Genomic DNA, 22,850 nt, shown 5'->3' on the forward strand with positions numbered 1-22,850 from the left:
AGAAAATAGGAATGTTGTTGCCAACGATATCGAAGTTACCCTCGTCAGTGTAGAACCGCGTCGCGAAACCATGGACATCACGAGCAAGATCGGAGCTGCCTCGACTACCTGCGACAGTGGAGAAACGAACGAACATGGGAGTTTCCTTGCCCTTGCTTGACAGGAAGGAAGCTGCAGTGATGTTGGAGAAGTCACCGTACGAGGTAAACACACCATGGGCACCTGTACCACGGGCGTGCACTGCGCGTTCAGGAACCTACACATGTCAGCGACAGAAACTGTTTATTTGTCAATTGGAGGCAACGCACCCGCTCATGGTCGAACCGCTGAATCTTTTGGCGGAAGATAAAATCCTCCAACAGAGTCGACCCCCGCTCACCGGCCTTCAGACTTTGCTGGTCTTCGATGGGGCCGCCCACGTCGGATGTCATGTAGACATCGTTGTCATTGAAGTAGTACTGGGATAGGAACTCTTCAGTCGCCTCAGTCGCATCGGGGTTCGTGTCACGACGTTCGAAGCTGCTGCCGCCGTTCATGTACGGGCAGACTGCTTGGGCAGCGCCAATAAGGCCTACGAGACCGAGGGCGCGCATCCTGGGGGGTAATGATGAACAAGAATAACAAAAGGGTAGGAATGCCTTTCTAGTCCACAGAGAGGGGTCTCACATTCCAAGCGGCCTGCAGCGCGAGCACTGCTATTTATACCTGGTGGTCGGCCGAACGGTCGCCACGCGACTGGGAAGTGAGAACATGCAGGAACAAGATGGGTCCACAGCAACAGAAGGCAAGGACTCCATCGGCTTATTTCATCAACGAGGTCTGGAAGGAGCAAACGGATTCAAACAATTTCTCCACGAGCTGCAGGCATGGGAGGAAGACGTCACGGCAATTGGCAGAAATGAGGGCTCGGCCGCATAACTCGGTATGGTTAAGCAAGTGCATGCCGAGCAGTCGATCTTCTTGGCCATCAGTAATAATGGGCTGATAAGTGGTCGTTGATTTGGCATGGCCACAGAGCAAACAGTATACTCTTCAGGCCGAGGCCGCAAATGCTTGGTAATCTGAGTGTCTCTTGCCCCGTCCGGCCTGCCTCTCCACCGCATTGTTGGGCCTCATCTTGGCGTCTCAACTAACAAAGACGGTCTTTGGCAAGGACTGGCGGAGGCAGCAATCTGGCCTCGACCATTGGTGTGACAACCGGTGATTGTGTGACGGACTGACGGCCGCCATGCCCCCTGCGCTCAGAAGAACCAATTGATGGCTGCTGATTTGTCGCATTTCTTGCTCCACCGCACCGTCGGAGGGCGAGCATTGCTGGGCGCCTTCCGCTCGCCGGAGTCCGTCCAAGCGAAATAACAAGACGACGACAAAAGGAGCGATCGACAAGTTGTTGCTGATTGATAGACAATTTGAGACAGATCATCTATGGGGCAAGTGTTTGCGCATGATGGAGACACGCGGTCGTTAATTTGTGCGATACAGGAGAATAACTGGGGAAGTCCGACTTTGGATCCTTTCATAAAATTAGTCAGTCAGCAGCAAATCGACTGGATCGGCTCTATCTACGTGAAGCGATTGATTAGAAAAGCGGTCTCTTCCAGGCTTCTATGGGTCCCCGCTGTGGAGCGCAGGATGAATAACATCCTCGATCTAGCCTTTGGGCGCCACGAAACGAATGTGTATCAAGGTTTAAACATTTGAAGAATATATAATGAGTATTCAATTCAATTATTGACGCTATATTGGAGGTGTAGCTGCGAACTTCTCACAATATTGGCACTCTTTTGATGTGTCTCTGGGCTTTTCCCGAAGTTGGCCCGAGGATTGCCCATTCCGCCACGGTCGCGCCCGTGTGCTCGTCGCTATGTGCAAGGGCCTGGTTTCCTGATATCACGAGAGTCGCGTACCGACTAACTGGGACATGCTCGTCTAGCTGCAGGGTAGTTGTGTTCCCCACAGGAAGCTTAATCTCATTCGCATCTGCGGCATCCGCGTTGTACGGCTGAGACTGCTCGATGTTTGTCAGATTCGCCACAATACGCACATTGGGCCCAGGAGATCTCAAAGCCGAAACAGGGTTCTGCAACGGTGTGTCGTGGAAGACGACAGTAGCGTTCACCGGCGGTGCCTCTGCCCATTCAAAGTGGAACCCAGATGCCACAGTCTGCGACTGATCCATCATCAAGCCCATGTTGACAGTAACCGAGCTTGCATTGGATGACGTTGGCTGCCAGCGGGTCGATGTCGCACCGTCAACAACCGAGATGGGGAACTGTCCTTGCTCAAAACTATCTGCGGAGAAGACAGGACTGCACTGGATGAGGTTATCCTTGATGGTGTTGACTGAACCGATCTGCCGGTTGGGCACCGTGAGAGGCCCACGGGCGGGAAGCCGGTGTAGTGTTGCATTGTCAGCGAGACCAACATACACAGGGATTGTGGCGTTCGCGAATCTCCGGTCTGCTGTGTCAAGCGGCGGCCCCTGCGCGCGCTGGATGACAGTGTGCGTGTAGTTGGAATGGGCCGATATTGGCCATCCACGCCAGTAGAAGGTCCGATATTTCACGTACGGAACCTGCGGTGGAAGGTTCGGCTCAATGTGGATGGCATCATCAGGCAATAGTCGAAGGCCAAGATAGCCGAACAGGACAACCTGGTTGGCGCCACCATGGCCGGTCAAGAACGGATAGGCCGGGTGCGTGCCCCCGTTAATGTTGGCATTGTCCAGCATCTGCTCGGAAAGCTGGAAAAAGGGGGCCCGTGCATACGGAGCGTAAGAGTACTGGTGGTAAGTGTACGCGGAACAACCAGAAGGAGAGACAGCCCCAGCGACGATGGAGAAAATGGCCCATGTCATGGCAGGTCCGTCTGCGGATTGCCGGTTCGCATAGTAGTCCAAGTCAGTTAGAGCAGTTTCCGCGGTGTAGTTGTCGTAGACAAGCGGATAGGTCACCAGTACGATATCCGCCTGCTTGACCGCGGCAGTCCCATTCATTGTCGTGTACTCCAACGTCACCCCGTTCTCCCTCAGCAGCAGAACATTGTCCGATATCTCTGCCCAGGTCTCGTTCGTCTCGATGTCAAATTGCTTACGGAATTGATTGGCATACTCGAGAGTCTCAGAGATCATGGCCATAGTAAACCCTCCGGCATCAATCCCATTGGCATATTCATCCTGCGGGAGAGTTAGTAAAAGAAGATCGCGATGGAGGGCAATGTCTTACAGGATCCGTCATGTTGGTCAAGGTCCAGGCGCTTCCGTTGCGCTCCACGATGCTGCCATATAGTGACGCAACAGAGTCGTAGATGGGCAAATGTTGCTCCCGGAAGGTGTCCGTATCACCGCTCGTCACCCACTGGTATATCAATGACAGCCCAATGTCGCCGTTGAGATGATACTGATAATCCCAGCAGGCTCCCGTTCCGGTGCAATTACCGAAGCGACCACTCGTCCAGGGGTAGATCGCAGCCGACGGATCAATATACGTAGCATTCTTTGACCCAGTGTAAGTCGTCTCAATATTTTCCTTCGCCTGTGGGTACATTTTGGTCCGGAAGTTTGTCACAGCTTGGGCTGCTTCGGGATGAGATGCCACGAGGCCAGGCTGCATCCAAACATCGGCGTCCCAGAAAATCATTCCAGCATATGAATCCGAGACCAGTCCACCCACCGAAAGACTGTTAACATTGAGTGGCGCATTTGCCGCCTTTCGGATGGCATTCTTCCCAACAGTATTTTGCAAGAGGTAATATGTATTTGTCACTGCAATGATGGCCGAGTTTATGATATTGTCATCGTCTGGGAGCCTTCCTGTGGCGGGGTTGATGAAACGATCGACAGAATCCTCGTGTAGGATAGTTGCCCATTCCCGGACGTGCGATTGTAGGGAACGGCGGTATCCGGCACCCAGTGCTTGAGATACGGCTTGCTTTGCGGTCGTCTGAGGGTCTGTGAAGGCGTCCGTTGATGCAGCGCCAACGAACTTGGTAATGCGCACTGTCTGGTTGGCGACGAAGTTCACATCAACCGCCTGCGCAATTGACGACTCGTTGGTGCTCACATATGACTTTCCAGTTACACGTCGGCGAGAAGATAAGTCAACGTTGTCGGAGCCGGTGATGTTCGCATAAAAGTAAGCAGAAACGTCCGGGATGCCCCATGGCCGGACAGCTGAAAATATGGCGCCTTCGTCTTCCCCGGATTCAACAAAGTCTGTACGCACAGCGGAGTACCCATCCAGGACATTGGCAACAGTACCCTGGAATTCCCTAGACGGGGTAATTTCCATGTCCACCACTGCATGGTTAACATCCAATTTGTTTGCGAAAAGTCGATACTTGATGGCGTAGGACCCTTTGTCGCTTGCTGGAGTCCAGGTATACGACCATGACAAAACCCCAGCTTTGTAATCATAGTTAGACTGGAAGTCGCTGAGCGTTTGGCTATCCACAGTAGAGTCGAGATAATCGTCGCCCCCGAGGTCAAGAATCAGTCCACTCCAGTGAGGTACACCACTAATCACACTTTCACCACCGTATTGATTCATCCACGGGAAGTTGGATCCGTTTGTTTCCGCTTGCAGGTCATAAAATCCAGAAACCGTTGCGAATGATTGCCGTCGCGAATACAGTGGCCAGCCGTTGATCACATCATCAGCGACAGGGAGGTCAAGCTCGAAAAATGGGCCAACGCTGGAGACACTGATGCCCAAGTAGCCATTCGCAACTGAGCCGCGCGATTGGTAGTGGCCTTGGTCGAGAGTGTTTGTGGTCAACATCCATTGGTCTTCGTCCCACATTACCCCGGGGAACATGGTTTGATAGGTATTGTTGGACTGTTTGGTTTGGTGGCTCCCATCATGATGTCTCATGCAATTCTCAATCCGCGCATTGGGATGATGTGAAAGGCCTGCGCCTTCTGTAGCAAGTTGGAGCAGCAGAGGCAGCCACGCCGAGGTAGACTGCCGAAATTTATATTAGCAATCAAGTTGGAATTACCTGGTGGAAGACCTACTTTGTACCGCATCTTGGAAACGCCTTCCAGGAACCCCGCGCAAAATACCTTCGCGATGAAATTTTTTCAACGTGCTGCCAGGAAACGGGGAAGTGGTAATAGAAATACTTTGGCGCAGTGACATTGTGGCAACCAGACCCGTTCATGTTCCTTCCTCGTATCCAAGATCAGCAACAAGAAAGGAAGATCTCTGGGGCGCTGACGGGCGCCCAGACCTCAGGACCCCGCAAAACATGGGGAAACCGAAGGAACAATGCGACCTCAGAAGGGTTCAACTTCCACTGACGTTTTGGCTTTGCGCTGAACCATCGTTTGGCGGCGGGGTATCTCCAGCCACAGAAGCACAAGGCCGCATCGTGATTGGAGGTGGTGTCCTTGGAAGCAGCCACGCGCGTGCCGCCGTTTGTTCATCATAATTCGGACAGTGGATGACGTTGCAATTTCGATGCCGATGGATTCATCCGGAACAGGCGGAAATTGACGAGGGACGAGCGCGTTACCAAATAACTGCAGCAGTTGTGGAGGTTAAGGTTCGTGGAGCAGACTGGAAGAAGACTACGTTCCACAATTAGCCGGATAATTCAGCGAGGATTCGGGCACACCCCGAAGCTGCAGAACTCAACCCCGGACCTGCTGTCAACACGGGCACCGATCGGCTCCCAACGCACCGCCGTTGAGACAGGATCGGATCCGAATTCGGGACAGCAGGAGGGCCGAGAGCCGAGGGGCGAAAATCGGTGACATTGTGGAAGGTGTTGGCTGTTGACATGTTTAAGACGTTAGGGGATAAGCGTGCTCCTAAATAAGATGCAAAATCTGGTCTGACGAGAGACTGGTGACGATGGAGATAAAGATAAAGACGAAGCCGAAGGTGAAGATGAGTTGAGGGGAAATGAGGCCTCAGGCAGCACATCGCGATCTCGCGTCCCATCAAGAAGACACCGATTCTGGGTAACAGTCTACCAACTCCAACGAACACCGAGAAACACTATGTTCATCTTTTGCCACAGTTGGAAAGATCTGATACATTCGACATGGGCAGGCCATTTTTGTCCGTCGCGATATACCGGCCGCGCTATGGCAACTTCCAGCACTGGGCTCTCCATCTCCATACTGGCTCTGAGGATCTGATCTTCGAGGTCGATGGAGAACATCCCGTATTTGCGAAAGTCACTTCAGTCGGCAAACCGTCGGACAATGAGTCTTTTATTGAATCGCTGTACGTCGGCGAAATTGGGGTCCCTGACATCCCCACTGTCAAAGGGATCGTCGACCACGCGAGGGTGGACAATGAGACGCTAGAATGGGATTGCCAAGAATATGTGTTGGAAATACTTAAAACTTGTGAGCTTGAAGCAGTGCTCGAGGAGGAACGCCCTGATTATGCAGAAGTCAAGGATATTCTACGGCGAAGACGGGGCCCAACGCTGTGACAGCAGATCACTTCACGGGCCATTTCGACGACTGCAGGAACTGACATGCGACAATGACAGGCCATTACTCAGTACCTTCCGCTTCATCCTTCTGTATCATGAGGTTTCTTAAGTGCTGTCAGCAGTGCGGGTTATTGCACAACGTCTTCCATCGGGGAAGACAAGCTTGATCTGTACGATCAATGCATCACACCCGTGGGGCATTGAGTGTCGGTTGATACTTCTGGTCGATGCCCAGGTATGCTTGGTGTTGTCGAAGTTCACAACCTTACCCTGTTGGATCGCCTCTCCAGACTGATATTAGTCACCACCGGCTGGCTTGAAAACCGGGTCACCCGACATTCATACAGTTACTACTGTCCCTCAGTTATAAATTTTTCGCAGCCATTTCACTAGCAGTTACAGGGTGCCCCGCCATTGTTTGAGTAGGCTCAATCGCTGACCCTCGTTATGTACAACTATATCAGCTACGACGGTTTAGCGGATATTTAGTACGCAAACGAACTCGAAGTTTTTGAACAAACACTATTAGCAAGTGCACATCTGATCACCGCGCTGTAAACCGAACCTGGTTCCCTTTGATAGACGGGAAATCAATAATAGTATCTTTTCTTTCCCTGATCCGTCATCGCCTCCGCAAATGTCACCCCAAGTCCCACATTTTCTGATCATATAGTTCGCCTGGTTGGACATGCATTCACTCAATTCAGCAGGAGAGGTTCCATCTCCCAACAGCTCAGCCATTCCCGGAACGCTGCTCCATCCGGAATCCCCTTGAGAGGCGAGGCCGTCATCATCATCAACCCAGCAGCCAACATAACGCGGGTATCGAACTGTTCACGCGACACGAACGTGACCTTTTCGACTTCCTCTGACAGCCAGGTGGAGGGGCTGAATGCGCGGCTGGAAATGTCTAATATCTTCGGTGTCGTCTTGGTTCTCGATAACAGTCATAGACTTGCACGCTCTCGCCGCGATATCCGGCACCGCACGAATCACACATGCGGGTGCGTATCCTTTGCGCCTGCATTCTAGTATCGGCACGAAATTGCACCAAATTCCCCCGGCAAGGTCCTTCGGCAACATGCTAATCAAGAGCTTATTTTCTACAGCGTTGTATACACATTTGCTGTAATCGTCGGGGCCTGTGGGGCTCAGAATGCTGTTTATTTCGCGGGTTGAAATGCGGGGATAATGATGTCCACTTCAGACTTGATGTCGGGGTTGTTTTTTTTTTTTTTTTTTTTTTTTTTTTTGACATAGAAAGTGACCCTGTCCGCGTCTAATGCGAATTGAGCCCGGAGTCGCTCTGCGGGATTTTCACGCAGATTTCTCGTTGAGCTATTTCCAACATCCTCGCGAGATGCCCGTAGTGGGCTCTCAAGGAATGCGGAGGCGATAGTTCCTGTACGATATTAGTATAGGCTGGCCTATCTGTTCGGGGTCACAACCGCATACGATGATAACAACGGCGGTCGATTTTGATTCTGTGGTTGAACTTCTGTCAACTCTTGTTTAAATATTTGACAGAGGATACTTTTGTGATTAGTACAGTGTAAGATACAATGCGCGTTTACTGATGATCCATACGAAATAAAATTGCTCTTGATGAGCCAGGGTTTATATATAAAATTAGGTTAACCGAAAGGTCTGCCGAGCATGTTGAAAGATATATATATATAGTATTGAGCATAACAAGGAATAAAAGCATCTCAATGTCAGACCACGCAATCGAATACTATGAAAGGGCTAAACAACCTTTGATAGATGCAAAACCATAGTTTAAACATGAATACTTCTTCAAAGCCGACTGATGGCTGGCGACATCGAAATATACATTAGGAGACCGTTCCTCTATACAACTAGAAAGCACAGACCACCCATTGCATCCGAAGAACCTCCCAGATTCTGCACTGCCGCCCTTATTCCTGAAGCTGCTTGAATTCTTCAAACAAGCCCTGGTACATAAAATTATACAGCGTGGAAAGCAGAGGTTCTGCAGAGATGGCCCGTGCACCGTAAGCCACTCGATGATCCAATTTCCCAGTCATCTTGGCGGGACAAGAGTTTTCATGGCCTATTGACGTGCCAACCTGTACTATATCACTGGCGAGTTTCCGTCCAGCCTAACTAATTAGACCCAGCATGAACGGTGTCCTTGCTACATTGACCTCGCGAGGAGCTGTGACTGAACTCTGGCAAGGCATATTTCATAACTAAGCTCAAGCTGGCATGTTTGGCTTACGGTTGATCCATATTACGCGGGGAACTAGAGGCCGAGATCGTCGAAGCTTTCCAACGGGGAGAGTAGGTTTGTTTGTAGATCAGAGACGGACTCCACCATGCTAAGTATGACAGGTATTCATTGGCAGGGGCGTTCAGCAAGTGCCCAATAAGAAGCAGCGCTGTCTGGAACTCTTACCATAGTGAAACACGGCTCAACATTGGCCCACATGCTGGAATATACGAGATATACGCCGTACAGTTCAGCAAACATGGTGGTAAAAGAGGCTGTACTCTGTACAGTGTACACCATAGCTGAGCCCTCTGCCCGACGAAGGACAGTCCATGGGAAGGAAAAGGAATTAAAGCTCGTGTGCAGGCGGATTTTGGCAGCATTTCGTCAACCAGTGCATGGTATAAGGCTGAAATTATGTCTTGCTCCGGCGCAAGAGTGTGTATTCTACAATGATATTCGGCTATATTTTTCCGTACGGTAATTATAATTACGGCTTGTTTAGCCTCAACTGCACCTCCTCCTGGCCCTCTGGGAAACTGACAGACCTGTGTTCGACATGGATATAATTTTCCTCTTTCCGATTGCTGTAGTCTAGTATGTAGTCGCACTCTTGGTGGCACAAAAGAATTACATTCTCGGTGTCAGCTTCATGATAGTAGCCCCTATGTCCCAAACCCGCGAACGTGGAAGGCTGATAGTCCTGGCCAGCGCAGTCAGTCCCACTGGAGGCGTAAAGTAGAGTGGAGTTTGGGGCCGAACTGGACATGGCAAGGCAGGGTCCAGGCGGAATAAGGAGATGCTCGACGCGGTTTATAATCTTGTCGGGCAGAAGAATCGCGCTCCTGCCGATTTTTGTGACTGACACACATACACACACACACACACACTCTCTCTCTCTCTCTTTCTCTCTCTCTCTTTCTTTTTGGTCCTTTCCATCCCGGCGAAAATGTCGTTGCCCGCGGTCAAGGCGCTCTGCCTCGTGCTGCCTGTTGTATCAGGGCTTTCCTTCCCCGCGCCAGAGCCAACGTCGAACTCTCCTGACTCTAGTAATCCACCACCAACAGCAGCCCCTCAAACGACGCCACCGCCACATCTCAAGCATCGTCGAGATGGGCCTGTGCTATCTACATACAAAATGACGGAGTATCCTAATATGTGCGGATGGGAAGAAGGAGGGGTGTACGACGACTGTGAGTATTGCAGCCCCCCGACTCAGCGACAGGATAAACGAGCCTGCCAATACTAATGGAGCGCCTCATAGATGTTTCGTGCTATCAGGGAATGACCTGCGCCTACCAGCGGCCAAATGAGAAGTACCCCGGTATGTTGGGCTGCTGCGAGGAAGGTCTGGACTGCAGTTTCTACAGCACGTGCATCAACTTGAGCCAAGCATCCGCAGTGCCCTCTCTCACCGAGACGCCGCAGCCCTTGGCCCTCCTTTGCACCGAATCTACCGCTCCTGCCTGCGTGACCTGGTACTACTCCGACATCAGCGTCACCGACTTCGGGTGCTCGGCGTCCAGCGAGGGTATCAACATGCTCACATGGGTGGAAGACTCAGAGACCACTTCTGGTACGCTGTGGGAATACGATTTATACCTCACGCCAGTCGGCACCGAGGTAGTCGACTCCTACATGGCCACCTTCAGTTCCGACCAGGCCCAGAATAAAGCCACCAACGCGCCCAGCAGTACTCCCTCTCACTCCTCCGACGCCAACTCAGACTCCGAGAGCACGAACACGGGCGCCATTGCCGGCGGCGTGGTCGGCGGTGTTGCTGGCGTTGCACTCATCGGTGCTGCTGGCTTCTTTATAGGGCGGAAGAGAAACAGCAAGAAGGCACAGGGGGCAGGAGGTAAGGGGCCAAACGATGACAAAGGACCCTACAGCAGCGTCCCAGAATCACATTCCCCTTACTCAGAGAACGAGACGCAGTTCGCGTCTGAGGTGGGGACCACCGAGACTTCGCAACAACTGTCCGAGGTTCATGGGAGCACGCCTGCTGATAGAGTGTATGAGATGCAGGGCACGACGGTGAGGGACACAGAGGGGAAGAACTTCACAGCTGAACTGCCCGCAGATTCTGAATTCCCTGCGAAAAAGTGATCAATTATGTCAAGAAATTCTGAGTTTCTGCACTGTTATGCTTTATATATGGCGACCTGTTTTTTTTTTCTCATATTTCCGCCGCATGCTCATACCCCTTAATGTATTGAATATATGTAATTTTGAACAGTGTTTGTATACCTAGAATGCATTGCAGGTGTTAAAGGGTAATCTCAGGAACTGCTACGTATAGTGCTTTGATGGCTCCATTGTACGTCTATGGGGATATATCACTGGTGTCGTGCTCACTGGTATTGCATCCTCGCCTACAAGCATTCTGGGGGAATAGCCTTCCACCCTGGATGAGAGAAGTCTTACCGGCCATGGATGTAACGTCTAAATCCGCCTCACGACTTCAGATCGTTGCTTAGTCCTTTCATTCCAGTGAGTACTATGAGTATAACACACCCTTATTGCAAATACTCAAAAAGTAACCAGCTTTCGTATCAAACGGTCTATATCTATGCATATATACAAGCCTGTCATAACAATCATAATCTATCTACGCCCGGATGGCAGCAACCAGTGCGTCCATCGCCGAGCTATGCGTCGAAGCATCGACCTTGTCACCATCAACAGGCCCAGACCAGTCAACCCCAAGCTTATCACCATCGATGCGGTCATTCCGCCAAAGACTCTCAGCAGAAGCCTTAATCACCCTGGCGTAGGCATCATCCGGCGCAACAGCATGCAGCGCCCTCAGATTCCGGATAAAAGCGCCCTTGAACTGCGTCTGGTCAGCGCCGCAGTCATCCGGCTCGCACGGTTCACGCACGACGTGGTCGTCGTCTGTCAATTCCGCAATAGCACCCTTGGCGATCTTCGCGGCCTCGTCTAGATACGTCGAGTTGGACGCGTCGTCCTCACCCGTGGCGCGGTACAGCTCCACCAGACCACCCAGGATAACGCCCTGGTTGTACGTCCACACTGTATCGCCGTTGTTGGTGCAGTCGTCCATCAGTCCGTCGTTGATGGTATGCCTGTCGTTGATGAGGCCGCTGTCCGAGAACCAGGCCCATTGGCGCTTCGCCCAGTCGAGGTAGTATTCGCTGTCGTCTGCGCGGTTGGCGAGCCCAGCAGCCAGTGCCAGGAAGAGCTCGTTTGCAATTGCGCCGACGTAGACGTGTGTGGAATCGGAGTCGATCCCGCCATTGCCGCACTTGGAGGGCCACGAGTTGCTCTGCATTCTAGTTAGCTTTCTGCCTTTCTACTGTACTCCGTATCTGCATGACGACGCAGTGAAACTGTGAATCCAGTGTAACGGACTAAACTCACCAGATGATAAAACAGCCCCTCCGCAAGGTCCAGATAGTCCCGTTGACCTGTAACATCATACGCAGCGACCCACGCAAGCCCCCACCAGGCATCGTCGTCATACGATCCATCCAACCACAGCGACGCATTCGCTGCCCCAGTGGGAACTTTACCTTCATCCCCCTGCTGCTGATCAAACGCCTTGCCGTTCTTCGACGTGTACTTGACCGCAGCGCTTCGTTCAGGGTACGGATTCACGTTCGGCGCCACGGCGAATGTATTCTGGAAGACGCCCTCGGCGATGTCCCTGGCTCCGTCGTCGAGGTCCAGCGCGGCGAGGTTCGCCAGCGTCGTCATGCAGTTTGCGCCGTTCCACCACCCGCATGTGTCCCAGATTCCGGTCGCGCCGTTGTACCATGATTGCAGGGTGTTTGCGGCGGAGACGGCGCGGGATAGGGCTTTGTCTGGGGCTGGGGCTGCTGCCGTACCTGTTGACAGGGCGATTGTGCTTAATGAGAGGAGTGGGAAGAACATTTTGTATGAAGATGAAGTATAGGAAGTATAGAAAGGAACGACGAGGTATAAAAAGGACTAAAGGAGCGGTTGAAACAGAAGGAGTGGATGGAATGCATGACGAGTGTGGAATGCGAGGCTTAAGTAGGAGGACATACCCAGAGACAATCCATTCTTGACGCGGTACCGAAAAAGAGATTGTAAAAAAAAAAAAAAAAAAAGAAAAGAACCGAATTTTTGATGTGATCCAAGATCTGTCTGTCTGTCCACCACGGCGAGAGTTTCGGTGTGCCTGGCGTGACAGCACATCCCCTGGTCTGGCCTTGGACAGCCCTGGCAGGCTGGACCGGACCCTGGACCGAGCCCTGGAACGAACCCTGTTTCACCACAACTCAATCGCCACTCAAAATTCGGTCGTGGGTCGTTTCCGCGTCTTTCCCAATAGGAACTGGCCTAGCGCATCCGCTGTTTCGCCGATTTGCCTCATGCCTGGTCTGGACTCGGCAGTCGGGACGTCGTCTCTTTCTACTGTTTCATGGCCTGAACAGTAGCAAATGGTCCAGGTCGGGTCCAAGTCGAGTTCAAACAGAGTTCGGAATAGTCTTCAGGAACAGAGTTTACTACTATAATAAAATCATTTAGCAAGAAACTAGCTGTATTTATAGTTCAGCCAACTTTCGACAGACTCGACATCCATCACATCTCGGCTGATCGTCCAGCTAGTCGAGATAAGATTTTTAACCTCCAATGGCTCAACTACAGCCATCAGCCACGTACCCACCAGTCACAGACTGAGCTCAACCTGCCCCTGTCATCTCCCTGCAGGAGCGGCTTCCGCTGCTCATCAGTCCAGCTCTTTCCGTTCTGCAGTACTATTAGTGCTGAGGTCCCCGCCGCCACGAATACCACCTACGGTCCGATCGCACAGCTCATCCAGGGGTATGCCATGTTTCCCTGCAATAACGAACTTATGAGTGTGCGGTTGCCCCGCTAGCCAGATGAGTTGTGTCTGGATCCCGTCAAATGTTCCATCGACGCTGAGATCGTCTGCGTGGTAGAGATGACGCCTCGAGGGAGGGGCAGTGTTGCGTCATGTGTGTCGGAGATGCAGATGGAGCGGATGGGGAGATATTCATTATCATTATCATTATCACCATCATTGTCATTATCAATATCTCTGCTGTCATGGTTTTGTATGCAGATTGGTTCGGATGGGTTTGCTGGTGTACAGTACGAGGGAGAGTGGACGGATGAGGACGCGCTCTGGCCATGAAAGTGGTTGGGTTAGTTGTAGGGGAGTAGGTGGCTGTTCATTCGAATATTGGAATTATTTTATTTGATATATCGGTTGTATCCCATTGTCAAAGTGGCTTGATGGAGGTAACTGACGGGCTGTTGTGCGGTACGACATGGCGCAGGGCCTGATTTTCAAGGAGGTAAATAGGAACATACAGATCAAAGTGTATTTGCATCGAAATATGGCAGAAATATGTTATGCAGTGTACTGTGATTAGAATGATTAATCTGCTATTGAAAAGAAGCTGATGTAATGGTTACTCGATTGCACCACACCAAGCCAAAGTGTCCACTCATGTGGAGCAGTGTAGAACATCAGCTCATCGAGTCTAAGTTCATCTATAGTTAGAACTATATTGCATTGAGTAAATCTTCTGTAGGGCTGTTTGACCCCACTAATTGGCATTCATCTGTTTAGATAGCTGGTTATACTGGTCTCGAGACCCAGTCAGCTAGATCTTGACTCTACGAGTCAAGGGCATCCAAAAGTAGTCTGGTCAGCAGAGCACAGAGAGCTATGTACATTGCAATACCCCAACATCGGTCAGCCAGGCTGTGTAATTTGCTGGCTGATGACGCGAGATGCAGGCCCCGCTGTCCCCGCTCCAACTGACTCGACAACATCGCGACTTCAACGGCTTCAATCCCACTTCAACTTCAAATGAATATTAACGACACTGAACTTCAGCATCATGCCCACCTTTACCGAGTCTACAGTCAGTACGCAAACAAAGGATCGTCCGGCAATCCAGCTGACCGGTGCCAGCTCGGGGATAAACGAGGTAACATGCATACATCAACTCTGCTATGCCGTGAATTCTGACTCTTTAGGCCCCCGAATGGCTAGTCGAGCTATCAACCAAAGGATGGACAGTCGTCCGCGAGACAATCCCCAGGTCCAGGGCGCTTGAATATGCCAACAAGGCCTACGACTGGCTTGAGAGTTGGGAGCTCGGATTTGACCGTAACGATCCTTCAACCCGGAAGGCGACTAATCTTCCGTATCATATACGCGGTGGGCTGTACAATGCGTGAGAGTCATTACATTGTATCTTACGGAACCCAGCTAAACCGTCTAGGTACGGCATCGGACACGAGCAGTTTGTCTGGGACTTGAAATCCGAGCCTGGACTTGTTGAGAAGTGGGAGCAGATCTGGGGGACGAAAGAGCTACTCGTTTCTTTTGGTGCGCCTCCAATCGTCATCGGGCATCAAAGCAAATGAATGCATGACGAATATCCATTCTTCGTAACGGCGGCTGACAGCAGCAGACGGAATAAACCTCTCCATGCCCGAAAAGGAGCGTCCCAAGACAGACCCTGTCTTCGCGCCATGGTCCCACGTCGACCAGTCCCCATTCAACGCCAAATTCGACACCGTCCAGGGAATCCTAAACCTGCTCCCCAACGGTCCCGAAGACGGTGGACTGATGATCCTCGAAGGCTCCAGCTCCTTTTACAGCGAGCTCTGGCAGCGCTTCGACCACAAACAGGGCGAGAATGGCTGGAGCAAGGCCGCCTTCCAGTATGTCGATGAGGAGATGTGCCAGTGGCTAGAGTCAAAGGGGTGTAAGTGGACAAAGGTGTGCGCGCAGCCTGGTGATCTGTTACTCTGGGACTCGGTATGTTCGACAGCTAGTGGACTATCAACAAACACACTATCCAGGTACTGACATTATTCAAGCGAACTATACATTACGGTGCGGCGCCATCATCGATCAATGACCGATTTGCTGCTTGTAAGTCATCTGAGTTTCAGTTATAGCAAAGAAAGCGCCCGAGTAATGCTAATCTTTCAAGACGTCTGCTATAAGCCAGCGTCCAGTATCTCCGACGAGGCAAAAGCCGTCCGAATCGAGGCGTTCAACTCAAAGAGGAATACCACTCACGATCCGGCGAATTTTCGCGTCAGGGACCGCCATCCACCATCTGATCATCCATCATATGAAGCTGCTATCAAAAGACCGCTTCAGGACCCAGTGCTGTCTAAGAGGGCGAGGGAGTTGATTGGATTGGATACTTATTAGGAGGGTCATTCAAATCTCTAAGTTGGCTGTATAATGTGGTAGCGAATGAGTACCTAGGATGAATTCTACTCCGGTGTCGATATAAAATTTACAGGTTGAGAATAATCCATAAAAGTCAAAATCGGAGTACTCATCACATGCCGATTTAAAGCGAAAAGGAAGCAAGGGCCAGACTTTTATTGGAGTCAACCTGGTTTAGGCACCGAAGCAAACCTATAAGTCACATCGAACAGCCAACCAAGCCTCGCATATATCGACTTCTCCAAAACAATGTTCAAAGCCGGCTATTTCCAGACGTTCGAATACCCATCCGAGTCCCAGGTCCTCGTTCGCGATGACCTATACGGAGACCATTTAATCACAGAGCCAGTCCTGGTCGCGCTGCTGCATTCCCCCGCCGTCCTCCGCCTGCAGGGTGTCTGCCAACACGGCGTGACTGGCCTTCTCGGCCTCACTCACCGACTAACACGTCTGGAACACTCGGTCGGTGCATTTCTCCTCGCACGCACCGTAGGCTCCAGCGTGGACGAGCAAGCCGCCGCCCTTCTCCACGACATCAGCCACACAACCCTCAGCCATGTAGTCGACTGGGCGCTCTCGCAACCGGGCGAGGAGAGCTACCACGAAGTCCACAAGGACCGAGCCGTGAATACGCATATGGCCGAGATCCCGCGCATCCTGGAGAGTCATGGGCTGGACAGCGCACGGATACTGGACGAGAGCCTGTTCCCGGTCGTGGAGAAATCTGCCCCGCATCTTTGCGCCGACCGGCTGGACTACGCCTTGCGTGACGCTGTGGGGTTCGGCAAATTATCTCTGCCCGACGCAAAGCGCGTCTTCGCTTCTCTGGGCGTGTTCCCGAGTAGCGATCATCCGGGGCGTCTGCTGGTTCTTGATAATGTGGATCTATCTCTCCGTCTTGCCCGTGCATACCTGGAATGCGATAGAGACGTCTGGTCGAATCGGGCGCATATAGATATGTATCGGCGGACTGGCCAGGTGATCGGCGATGTCATCAAGCAGGGTTGGATCAATGAGGAGCAGCTGTGGAAATTGTCGGACCAGGAATTCTGGGAGCTTCTGCGCAGGGCTGCTGATGAGGAGGGCAGGAGGGTCATGGAGCGTCTAGAGCAGGAAGGTCTTCCGAATGAGGATGAATTAACGCTGCCTCTACATGCCAAAGTCCGCACCGTTGACCCGGATGTTTATGCGGGAGAGCATGCAAAGGAGCCCGTTCCTTTGTCTGTACTCTTGCCTTCATGGGCTGCTGAGCGGCAGGCGTATATCCTCCAACGTGAGTCAACGAGAGCCTGATGTGGCTGGTCATCAGGTGTAAGACAAATATGATATCAAAGTTCGCCTGCGAGTACTTAATTGAAATTCTGCCTCTGGTGTTGATATATACACGGCCCATGCTTTAGAACCCTGACGCAGAAACATCACCAGCATGAACCATCAACTAGGAAACGCAAACAGATCGACACCTGTTCTGTTCAGAATCCAAAGACTAGGTTCCTGTACGTCTATCAGTTCCCGCAGTACATAAACATTTCCGCTTACCTGGCCGATATCTCGCCCTCAGCCAATTCAACATCCAGTTTAAACGACACTAATCCCATTCTGAAACATTCATCAGCACCATTCCTATAGACGTTATCAATATAACTCACTCTTCTTTCCTTTCAACTGTCAGCAGGCCATCGCCCGTTCCTGCAGCCCTCGAAATTACTTTCGCCAGTATAAAGGCCAGTTGTTGAAAACGGCACAAAGTAGAAAATAAGCTTACAACAAAGGAAATAATACGCACTACCATCCTACCATACTGATCACCGGGGTAGACCTTCCATATGTACACCGTCATCCCATGGAGCTCCAGACGCGGATGCGGGGTATTCTCCAACTCTTGATTCCAGTGATGCAGCAAGCCTGGGAAGTTGGTTGTCTTGAAACCAAGCCGCTAGTTATCAGGGGCTAGGTAGGGTTTTGTACCACTGAAATCTGATTTTGGCTTCGTTGGTTTGAATGACGGGCGCATGAGCAGGTACACTGTATTTTCACGGATAAACCAGTATACGAGGAGTGTCGGCGGGCTTCACTACCTAAAAAGGAGACCTGACATCTATTCAACTCTCTGAACGGGAATCTTCCGTCGCGCCACTGACTGATATTGGTGTATTTAGCTTTTCTCCGATCAGTGAAACTACGCATCATTGAAGACTTTCGGTTCCTGCATCAGCACCTGCATTATAATGACAAGCTGGGGGTTGCAGTTATGCAGAGACTTAGCCGATGGATTGGGTAGTCCAAGGTGGAGAACCGTGGACTGGAATTCCGTGCGCAGTTCGTGAGCCGCGATTATTAGTGCAGAGAACTGGGATGAAGCTTCTAAGAAGCTTCCGCGGTTCAGGCCACTGATCTTTGATTATTGTCGATATCCGGGAATAATAACAATAGCCTTCTATTTGCATTGGAAATTTTGGGTGTTATCTCATGGCAGACACCGCACTAGCCACGGGTCACACAACTTCAGTGTCGCAGTATGCATATTTACGTTTAGGAAGTCAACCGTCCGCCCCCTTCACCAACAAGACGCTGGGTCTTTGAGAAAAGACCAGAGACTGCGCCAAGCACCAAGCTGGAGGGCTGCTGAGTGTGGTGGCTCGCCGACCTGGGACCAACGAAAAACACGGAAACACGCATGGTGATGTGGAGGCCGACGAAAGATGCAATTGGAGTCGATACAGCTGAGCCTCCTTGGGGCGTCATCTGGACCATTAGTGGTTACCCTCCAAATCGCTCCATATTACTATCTAGACTGTATTGGAAAAATTAAGCTCATTGGCGGAGGTGAAGAGTCGTTGCTGCGGCCAATGAGAAGAGACAGCAGCCAATCAAGGTTGGATCCGTGCGTGGAGCCCTTGCAATTGTGACCTGATGGTAACGGTACAGTCCAATCAGGAGACACTGTTGACTCTCTCCTCCGTCCTGGAACATCCACGATCGGTGAGTATCTGGCCCATTGGTGGCTTGTGCCAAGCCCTACGCTCTCTAGCTCCAGGCCCTGCGGAAGCGGCAGTGTGTCCGAACTAGACTCTGGGATACAAGGAATGAGGTCGTAATTATCATCTATGGGAATACCTGAGATTAAGGCGACTTCTCCTGGACAGCGACTTTTTCAGATACGGAACCCACACCCGGTAACTGAGACTGTGGCGTATTCGAACAGATCTCATGTATCCTCCACCTGCTTTTCGGATTGCTGCATGGGTCTGATCTATGAACGCAACCTTTGACAGGAGGGGTGGGAGATTGTACGGCAATCGCGAAACAAACAGAGGGATTCCGATGTCTGTTTTCAGATTCCAAGAGTAGCACCCAGGCAGAGGAATATTTACAGCTCTTCCCCCGCGTAGAAGCTACCACATAACTATTTTCAACTTCAACCCAAAGCATCCTCACCCCAGACGTTATCATTCCCACAACGGCCCTCACCCTTCACCTCCCTCAACGTTGATATACTCACCAAGGATGCCCAACAACTCCCCACATTCACTTGCAACTGTCGAACGCACCGCCTATCTTACAATCCAGAGCATTGCGGCGACCCCAGGATTGGCGGAATCAGGTCTCCTACTTGTCGGATCGTTAGCTGCTGCCCAGCTTGTTCTCGATGTCGATTGCGAGGTTATTCCTTCCTGTCACGTTCATTAACACCACCCGCCAAAAAAAGAAAGAAAAAGGGGCCGGGTTGATGCTAATACAAGTTGCTGTCTAGGAAATAACACTTCTTGTATCACCTCCGCAAAGCCTCTGCGGTACGGCCTCGATCCCTCTGAGTCGGCTCTTGAACGAGCCTTGAAGTGGTCAAGGGATGACGTACTTCCCGAGCACTGAAATTATCCGCACCAACGTCGCCGGGCGGCTTTACGAGACATATCCCAACTTATACTCGAAGGAATCTGACTATCTGCTGCGGGCAAACAACGGAATACTGGTGTCCTTCATGGCGATATGGGAAGTATGTCGGTCGGAGACTGGCCACTTTTCATTGTATACTCACTAACGCCTCGTTGCAAGTTCCCTTGGTTGTCAAGATCGACGCTTGTCGACGCCGCAGCGGTCACGAACATCACCCACCTCCCATTCCTTTCACCAGAGGATATCATAACGGAAGCTGTGTTCAGGGCCCCGTGTCTGCCAGTCGGTATCCTGGAGGCGAGGGTTTACCACGCACTGGCCATTGCGCTCCGTCTCTCGAAGCAGGGAAGGCGGCTGGCTTATTCACTGGATCAGTTGTCGATTCTTAAGGACGACATTGCATACTTTGCTATTCTTGCAGGGGGAAGTGAGATTTGGTGGCGAGAAATTCTATCAGTTCCAGACCAACGTTGGGACTAATCCTTGACTTCCATCCCATCGAGCTTTGCTTTTGGTGCTGCGATCGGACCCACCATTGAAAGGTTGGTATGGGCATTGCGATACTGAGTTCCCAGTCGTGTGCTGAGGTGGTAGTCACCATTGTTTCAAAGCTGATTTGTCTGTTCAACTTCTATTATGTCATCAATGATGGGCCTTTGTTTATTTATATCCGGATTGAATGCAAGATTGTTGGGCCAAAGGATTGCTATTCACGGCCACCTCATTGATCATCATTAAAGACCTTTATGAGCTTCATTGAAACATTCAACTTCTAGTTAGTAATTTGTCACTTAGCGATGGCCCCAATGTAGAGTTTGTGAGGCTTCTTCATGTTCTACTCTTCACGTCCAAGAAAAGAAAAAGACCAAAACCATGGCCTTTAAGATTGAGCTTACAAAGGCGACGCGTCTATAAATAGTCTCTCTGCGGTGCCAGTTGACTGAGTCATCAACGATTCGCTTTGAATAACTGCACAGCTATGTCTCTTGAACAAGTGAGAGAGCCCGTTCGCGGTGCATTTGTTGCCGCCAATGCGGCCGAAGCAATGGATGATGCCGGTGTCTATAGTATTCTGGTGGGACAAAAGGCAGCTGGATTTGTTGGTCAGTCAAAGCCATATCTAGAGGCTGATTTCGCAGTCGAAGACAAGCAAATCCAAAAGGCTGTGGATGCACTAAGCGCTTCCAAATTCAAATTCAAGATATGCACCAGTTCCGACTGCATAGACCTTATGGGAGACCGGAGTGATATATCCAGGAAGATTCGAGACCGTGAATGGGTATATGCTGATTCGTGCAGATTCTCCGACCTGCACCACATTCCCGCGGCTCACTTCCATCACAATGGCATAGTCTTGTCTCTTCATTTGAGATCTGCTGTCATGCCATGGCTTACCGAAGAGAGCTTCGCTGCCGGTCATGGCCTTACTACCTCTAATGACCCCAGATTACCCCCACCCAATGGCGGCCCCGAGCCGGATTCGCAAGGGCCTACCGGGCCATGGACGAATTTATATCCTGTCCGGATCCAGAATCCGGATGCTTTTACTGAGGGCGCTATATACATGCTGGCACTGCACATGGACAAGGATCTCAGTAACAGCAATTACTTGAGGCGCATTTACGAGGATATCATTCATCGTATAGTGTATAGAGCCCTATACCCGTTCAAGCCCGAGTATTATAGGACTCTTCAGCCCAAGTTCCGGTGGGCCTGGCAGTATATTAACAACGAAGGCCGCCCTAAAGGGCACGATCGATATGCGGCACTTCTCCGGCTCCGTGAACATATGATCATCCATGGCGAGCTTCCTTCCGATTTGCCTAGGTGGGATCACTCCGGCGTACCGGGGTATAAGCTCGTTGATTCAGGCTGGGACTTACCACACAATTTCATTCCTACTAATCCCAAGGCAGTCTGATCTAGCCTACTGAATTGTGCTTTTGTTGTTGGAGATAACCTCCAGATCTTGTCTTTCGCATATTGTTAATACTAGTTAGTTGTCCGGTGCAAGGACTTGAAAGTTGTGTTTCCACATTGCATTTTCCTATTCTCTCCCCTTTTTGTATGTAGCCTCTTAAAGAACAAATCAGTAATATTGCTTCGTCTGCGGTTCCGGCATTTCCTTTCTTGTCGACCAACATCAGCAACGACCTCCTGCTTCAGAAGCATATCTTAAGGGCTCTCGCATACTCTGACTTATCAGCCCGCAAGTCTAAGGATTTCCTTCGCGAATACCGGCAGCAGAGGTCTTTCCTGCTCTCAAAGCGTGAATTGTTGTTTCCAGAGAATCTAACAGGCACCCGCTCATTCGACCTTCCCTGTTAGACAGGCTCACAACCACCAACCCCCCAGGGCTCTCGCGGACTCCCGTCGACAGCACCCACTGGGTAATTATTGAATAGTGACTGGAAAAACGCTGGTAAGCTATCAGGGACTCCATCTGAGCGCAGGGTTGTCAAGGCATATTCTACAATGCTCCGTTTGCTGCCCAGTACTTCGGTGACGAGCTGGACTGACGAGGCCGATGCACAAATCCCGGAATCGTGGATCACAACGACTCCCTATTACCACGTCAAGACGTCGACATACATTCCCGGCAGGGGGACATCCAAATACAGGAAGGAATGGCCGTAGTGCCGGGATAGACGCCGAAGAGATGGGTGGCATCGGCGAGGACAATCAGGGAGACTTCATTACCGTCAATAGCGCTTCTTTGGCCTTTTGTTGCCAAAGGTAAACGGCACTTCTTAGGTCATTATCCCCATCATATCTGCAAACTAATACATTATTACGCTGCTTTTGTGTATGCTGCAAGCACTATGTCTGGTAATTGGCCAGCCTGTCCTGCCCGCGGCTTTTCGATTACCAACCACCTGCAACTGATAAATCGGCACTCTCTGTACTCGAGTATTCATGGCTTGGCTTGACGTAAGCCTCAGCTGCCGCTGTCAGATTGGATCGCACGCGCCAAGCAGTTTGAAGCATCTTTGGTTCATTGACATCATGTATTTTACGGCCCTGTCTTGCGCAATACCTAGCTGTACCACA

General features: G+C 51.1%; 10 protein-coding genes across 10 annotated transcripts; 8 read left to right on the plus strand and 2 right to left on the minus strand.

Annotated features, from left to right (window-relative positions):
- Positions 1–1,765: 1,765 nt before the first annotated feature.
- On the minus strand, positions 1,766–5,026 carry treA (alpha,alpha-trehalase treA; the record flags this gene model as incomplete). Its single annotated transcript, XM_040850139.1, has 3 exons — positions 1,766–3,175; positions 3,225–4,961; positions 5,015–5,026. 3 exons carry the CDS (start codon positions 5,024–5,026, stop codon positions 1,766–1,768), a joined length of 3,159 nt encoding a protein of 1,052 aa, XP_040696720.1.
- A 1,022-nt stretch (positions 5,027–6,048) lies between these two features.
- On the plus strand, positions 6,049–6,447 carry ASPSYDRAFT_163754 (uncharacterized protein; the record flags this gene model as incomplete). Its single annotated transcript, XM_040843189.1, has 1 exon — positions 6,049–6,447. One exon carries the CDS (start codon positions 6,049–6,051, stop codon positions 6,445–6,447), a length of 399 nt encoding a protein of 132 aa, XP_040696721.1.
- An 891-nt stretch (positions 6,448–7,338) lies between these two features.
- ASPSYDRAFT_51588 (uncharacterized protein) lies at positions 7,339–7,668 on the plus strand. Its single transcript, XM_040848317.1, has one exon. The coding sequence runs from the start codon at positions 7,343–7,345 to the stop codon at positions 7,580–7,582; it is 240 nt and encodes a 79-aa protein (XP_040696722.1). The 5' UTR covers positions 7,339–7,342; the 3' UTR covers positions 7,583–7,668.
- Positions 7,669–9,493: 1,825 nt separating this feature from the next.
- On the plus strand, positions 9,494–10,969 carry ASPSYDRAFT_562779 (uncharacterized protein). Its single transcript, XM_040849186.1, has one exon. The coding sequence runs from the start codon at positions 9,932–9,934 to the stop codon at positions 10,790–10,792; it is 861 nt and encodes a 286-aa protein (XP_040696723.1). The 5' UTR covers positions 9,494–9,931; the 3' UTR covers positions 10,793–10,969.
- Positions 10,970–11,226: 257 nt separating this feature from the next.
- ASPSYDRAFT_51590 (putative glycosyl hydrolase) lies at positions 11,227–12,761 on the minus strand. Its single transcript, XM_040848318.1, has 2 exons — positions 12,068–12,761; positions 11,227–11,972 (listed from the first exon to the last, which is right to left on the minus strand). The coding sequence occupies exons 1-2, from the start codon at positions 12,578–12,580 to the stop codon at positions 11,295–11,297; spliced, it is 1,191 nt and encodes a 396-aa protein (XP_040696724.1). The 5' UTR covers positions 12,581–12,761; the 3' UTR covers positions 11,227–11,294.
- A 648-nt stretch (positions 12,762–13,409) lies between these two features.
- ASPSYDRAFT_51591 (uncharacterized protein) lies at positions 13,410–14,006 on the plus strand. Its single transcript, XM_040848319.1, has one exon. It carries the CDS (start codon positions 13,620–13,622, stop codon positions 13,830–13,832), a length of 213 nt encoding a protein of 70 aa, XP_040696725.1. The 5' UTR covers positions 13,410–13,619; the 3' UTR covers positions 13,833–14,006.
- A 473-nt stretch (positions 14,007–14,479) lies between these two features.
- Positions 14,480–16,004, plus strand: ASPSYDRAFT_51592 (uncharacterized protein). The gene is made up of 6 exons (XM_040848320.1): positions 14,480–14,637; positions 14,687–14,886; positions 14,935–15,041; positions 15,127–15,476; positions 15,539–15,593; positions 15,655–16,004. The coding sequence occupies exons 1-6, from the start codon at positions 14,548–14,550 to the stop codon at positions 15,879–15,881; spliced, it is 1,029 nt and encodes a 342-aa protein (XP_040696726.1). The 5' UTR covers positions 14,480–14,547; the 3' UTR covers positions 15,882–16,004.
- Positions 16,005–16,085: 81 nt separating this feature from the next.
- On the plus strand, positions 16,086–17,553 carry ASPSYDRAFT_51594 (uncharacterized protein). The gene has a single exon (XM_040848321.1). The coding sequence runs from the start codon at positions 16,152–16,154 to the stop codon at positions 17,193–17,195; it is 1,044 nt and encodes a 347-aa protein (XP_040696727.1). The 5' UTR covers positions 16,086–16,151; the 3' UTR covers positions 17,196–17,553.
- Positions 17,554–19,752: 2,199 nt separating this feature from the next.
- On the plus strand, positions 19,753–20,279 carry ASPSYDRAFT_95284 (uncharacterized protein; the record flags this gene model as incomplete). The annotated part of the gene is made up of 2 exons (XM_040853100.1): positions 19,753–19,899; positions 19,959–20,279. The coding sequence occupies 2 exons, from the start codon at positions 19,753–19,755 to the stop codon at positions 20,277–20,279; spliced, it is 468 nt and encodes a 155-aa protein (XP_040696728.1).
- A 499-nt stretch (positions 20,280–20,778) lies between these two features.
- Positions 20,779–21,720, plus strand: ASPSYDRAFT_73473 (uncharacterized protein; the record flags this gene model as incomplete). Its single annotated transcript, XM_040850713.1, has 1 exon — positions 20,779–21,720. One exon carries the CDS (start codon positions 20,779–20,781, stop codon positions 21,718–21,720), a length of 942 nt encoding a protein of 313 aa, XP_040696729.1.
- Between the last annotated feature and the right edge of the window lie 1,130 nt (positions 21,721–22,850).

This window comes from Aspergillus sydowii, assembly GCF_001890705.1.
Source record: "Aspergillus sydowii CBS 593.65 unplaced genomic scaffold ASPSYscaffold_18, whole genome shotgun sequence".
In the NCBI taxonomy this organism is placed as follows: Eukaryota; Fungi; Ascomycota; class Eurotiomycetes; order Eurotiales; family Aspergillaceae; genus Aspergillus; species Aspergillus sydowii.

Coding starts and splice junctions, on each gene's coding strand:
- ASPSYDRAFT_51588 (XM_040848317.1), top strand. CDS start 7,343: ATGCGCGGCTGGAAATGTCTAATATCTTCGGTGTCGTCTTGGTTCTCG.
- ASPSYDRAFT_562779 (XM_040849186.1), top strand. CDS start 9,932: ATGGAGCGCCTCATAGATGTTTCGTGCTATCAGGGAATGACCTGCGCC.
- ASPSYDRAFT_51590 (XM_040848318.1), bottom strand. CDS start 12,580: ATGTTCTTCCCACTCCTCTCATTAAGCACAATCGCCCTGTCAACAGGT. Junction 11,973..12,067: donor AGGGGCTGTTTTATCATCTG/GTGAGTTTAGTC, acceptor ACTAGAATGCAG/AGCAACTCGTGGCCCTCCAA.
- ASPSYDRAFT_51591 (XM_040848319.1), top strand. CDS start 13,620: ATGACGCCTCGAGGGAGGGGCAGTGTTGCGTCATGTGTGTCGGAGATG.
- ASPSYDRAFT_51592 (XM_040848320.1), top strand. CDS start 14,548: ATGCCCACCTTTACCGAGTCTACAGTCAGTACGCAAACAAAGGATCGT. Junction 14,638..14,686: donor CCAGCTCGGGGATAAACGAG/GTAACATGCATA, acceptor CTGACTCTTTAG/GCCCCCGAATGGCTAGTCGA. Junction 15,594..15,654: donor CAATGACCGATTTGCTGCTT/GTAAGTCATCTG, acceptor TAATCTTTCAAG/ACGTCTGCTATAAGCCAGCG.
- ASPSYDRAFT_51594 (XM_040848321.1), top strand. CDS start 16,152: ATGTTCAAAGCCGGCTATTTCCAGACGTTCGAATACCCATCCGAGTCC.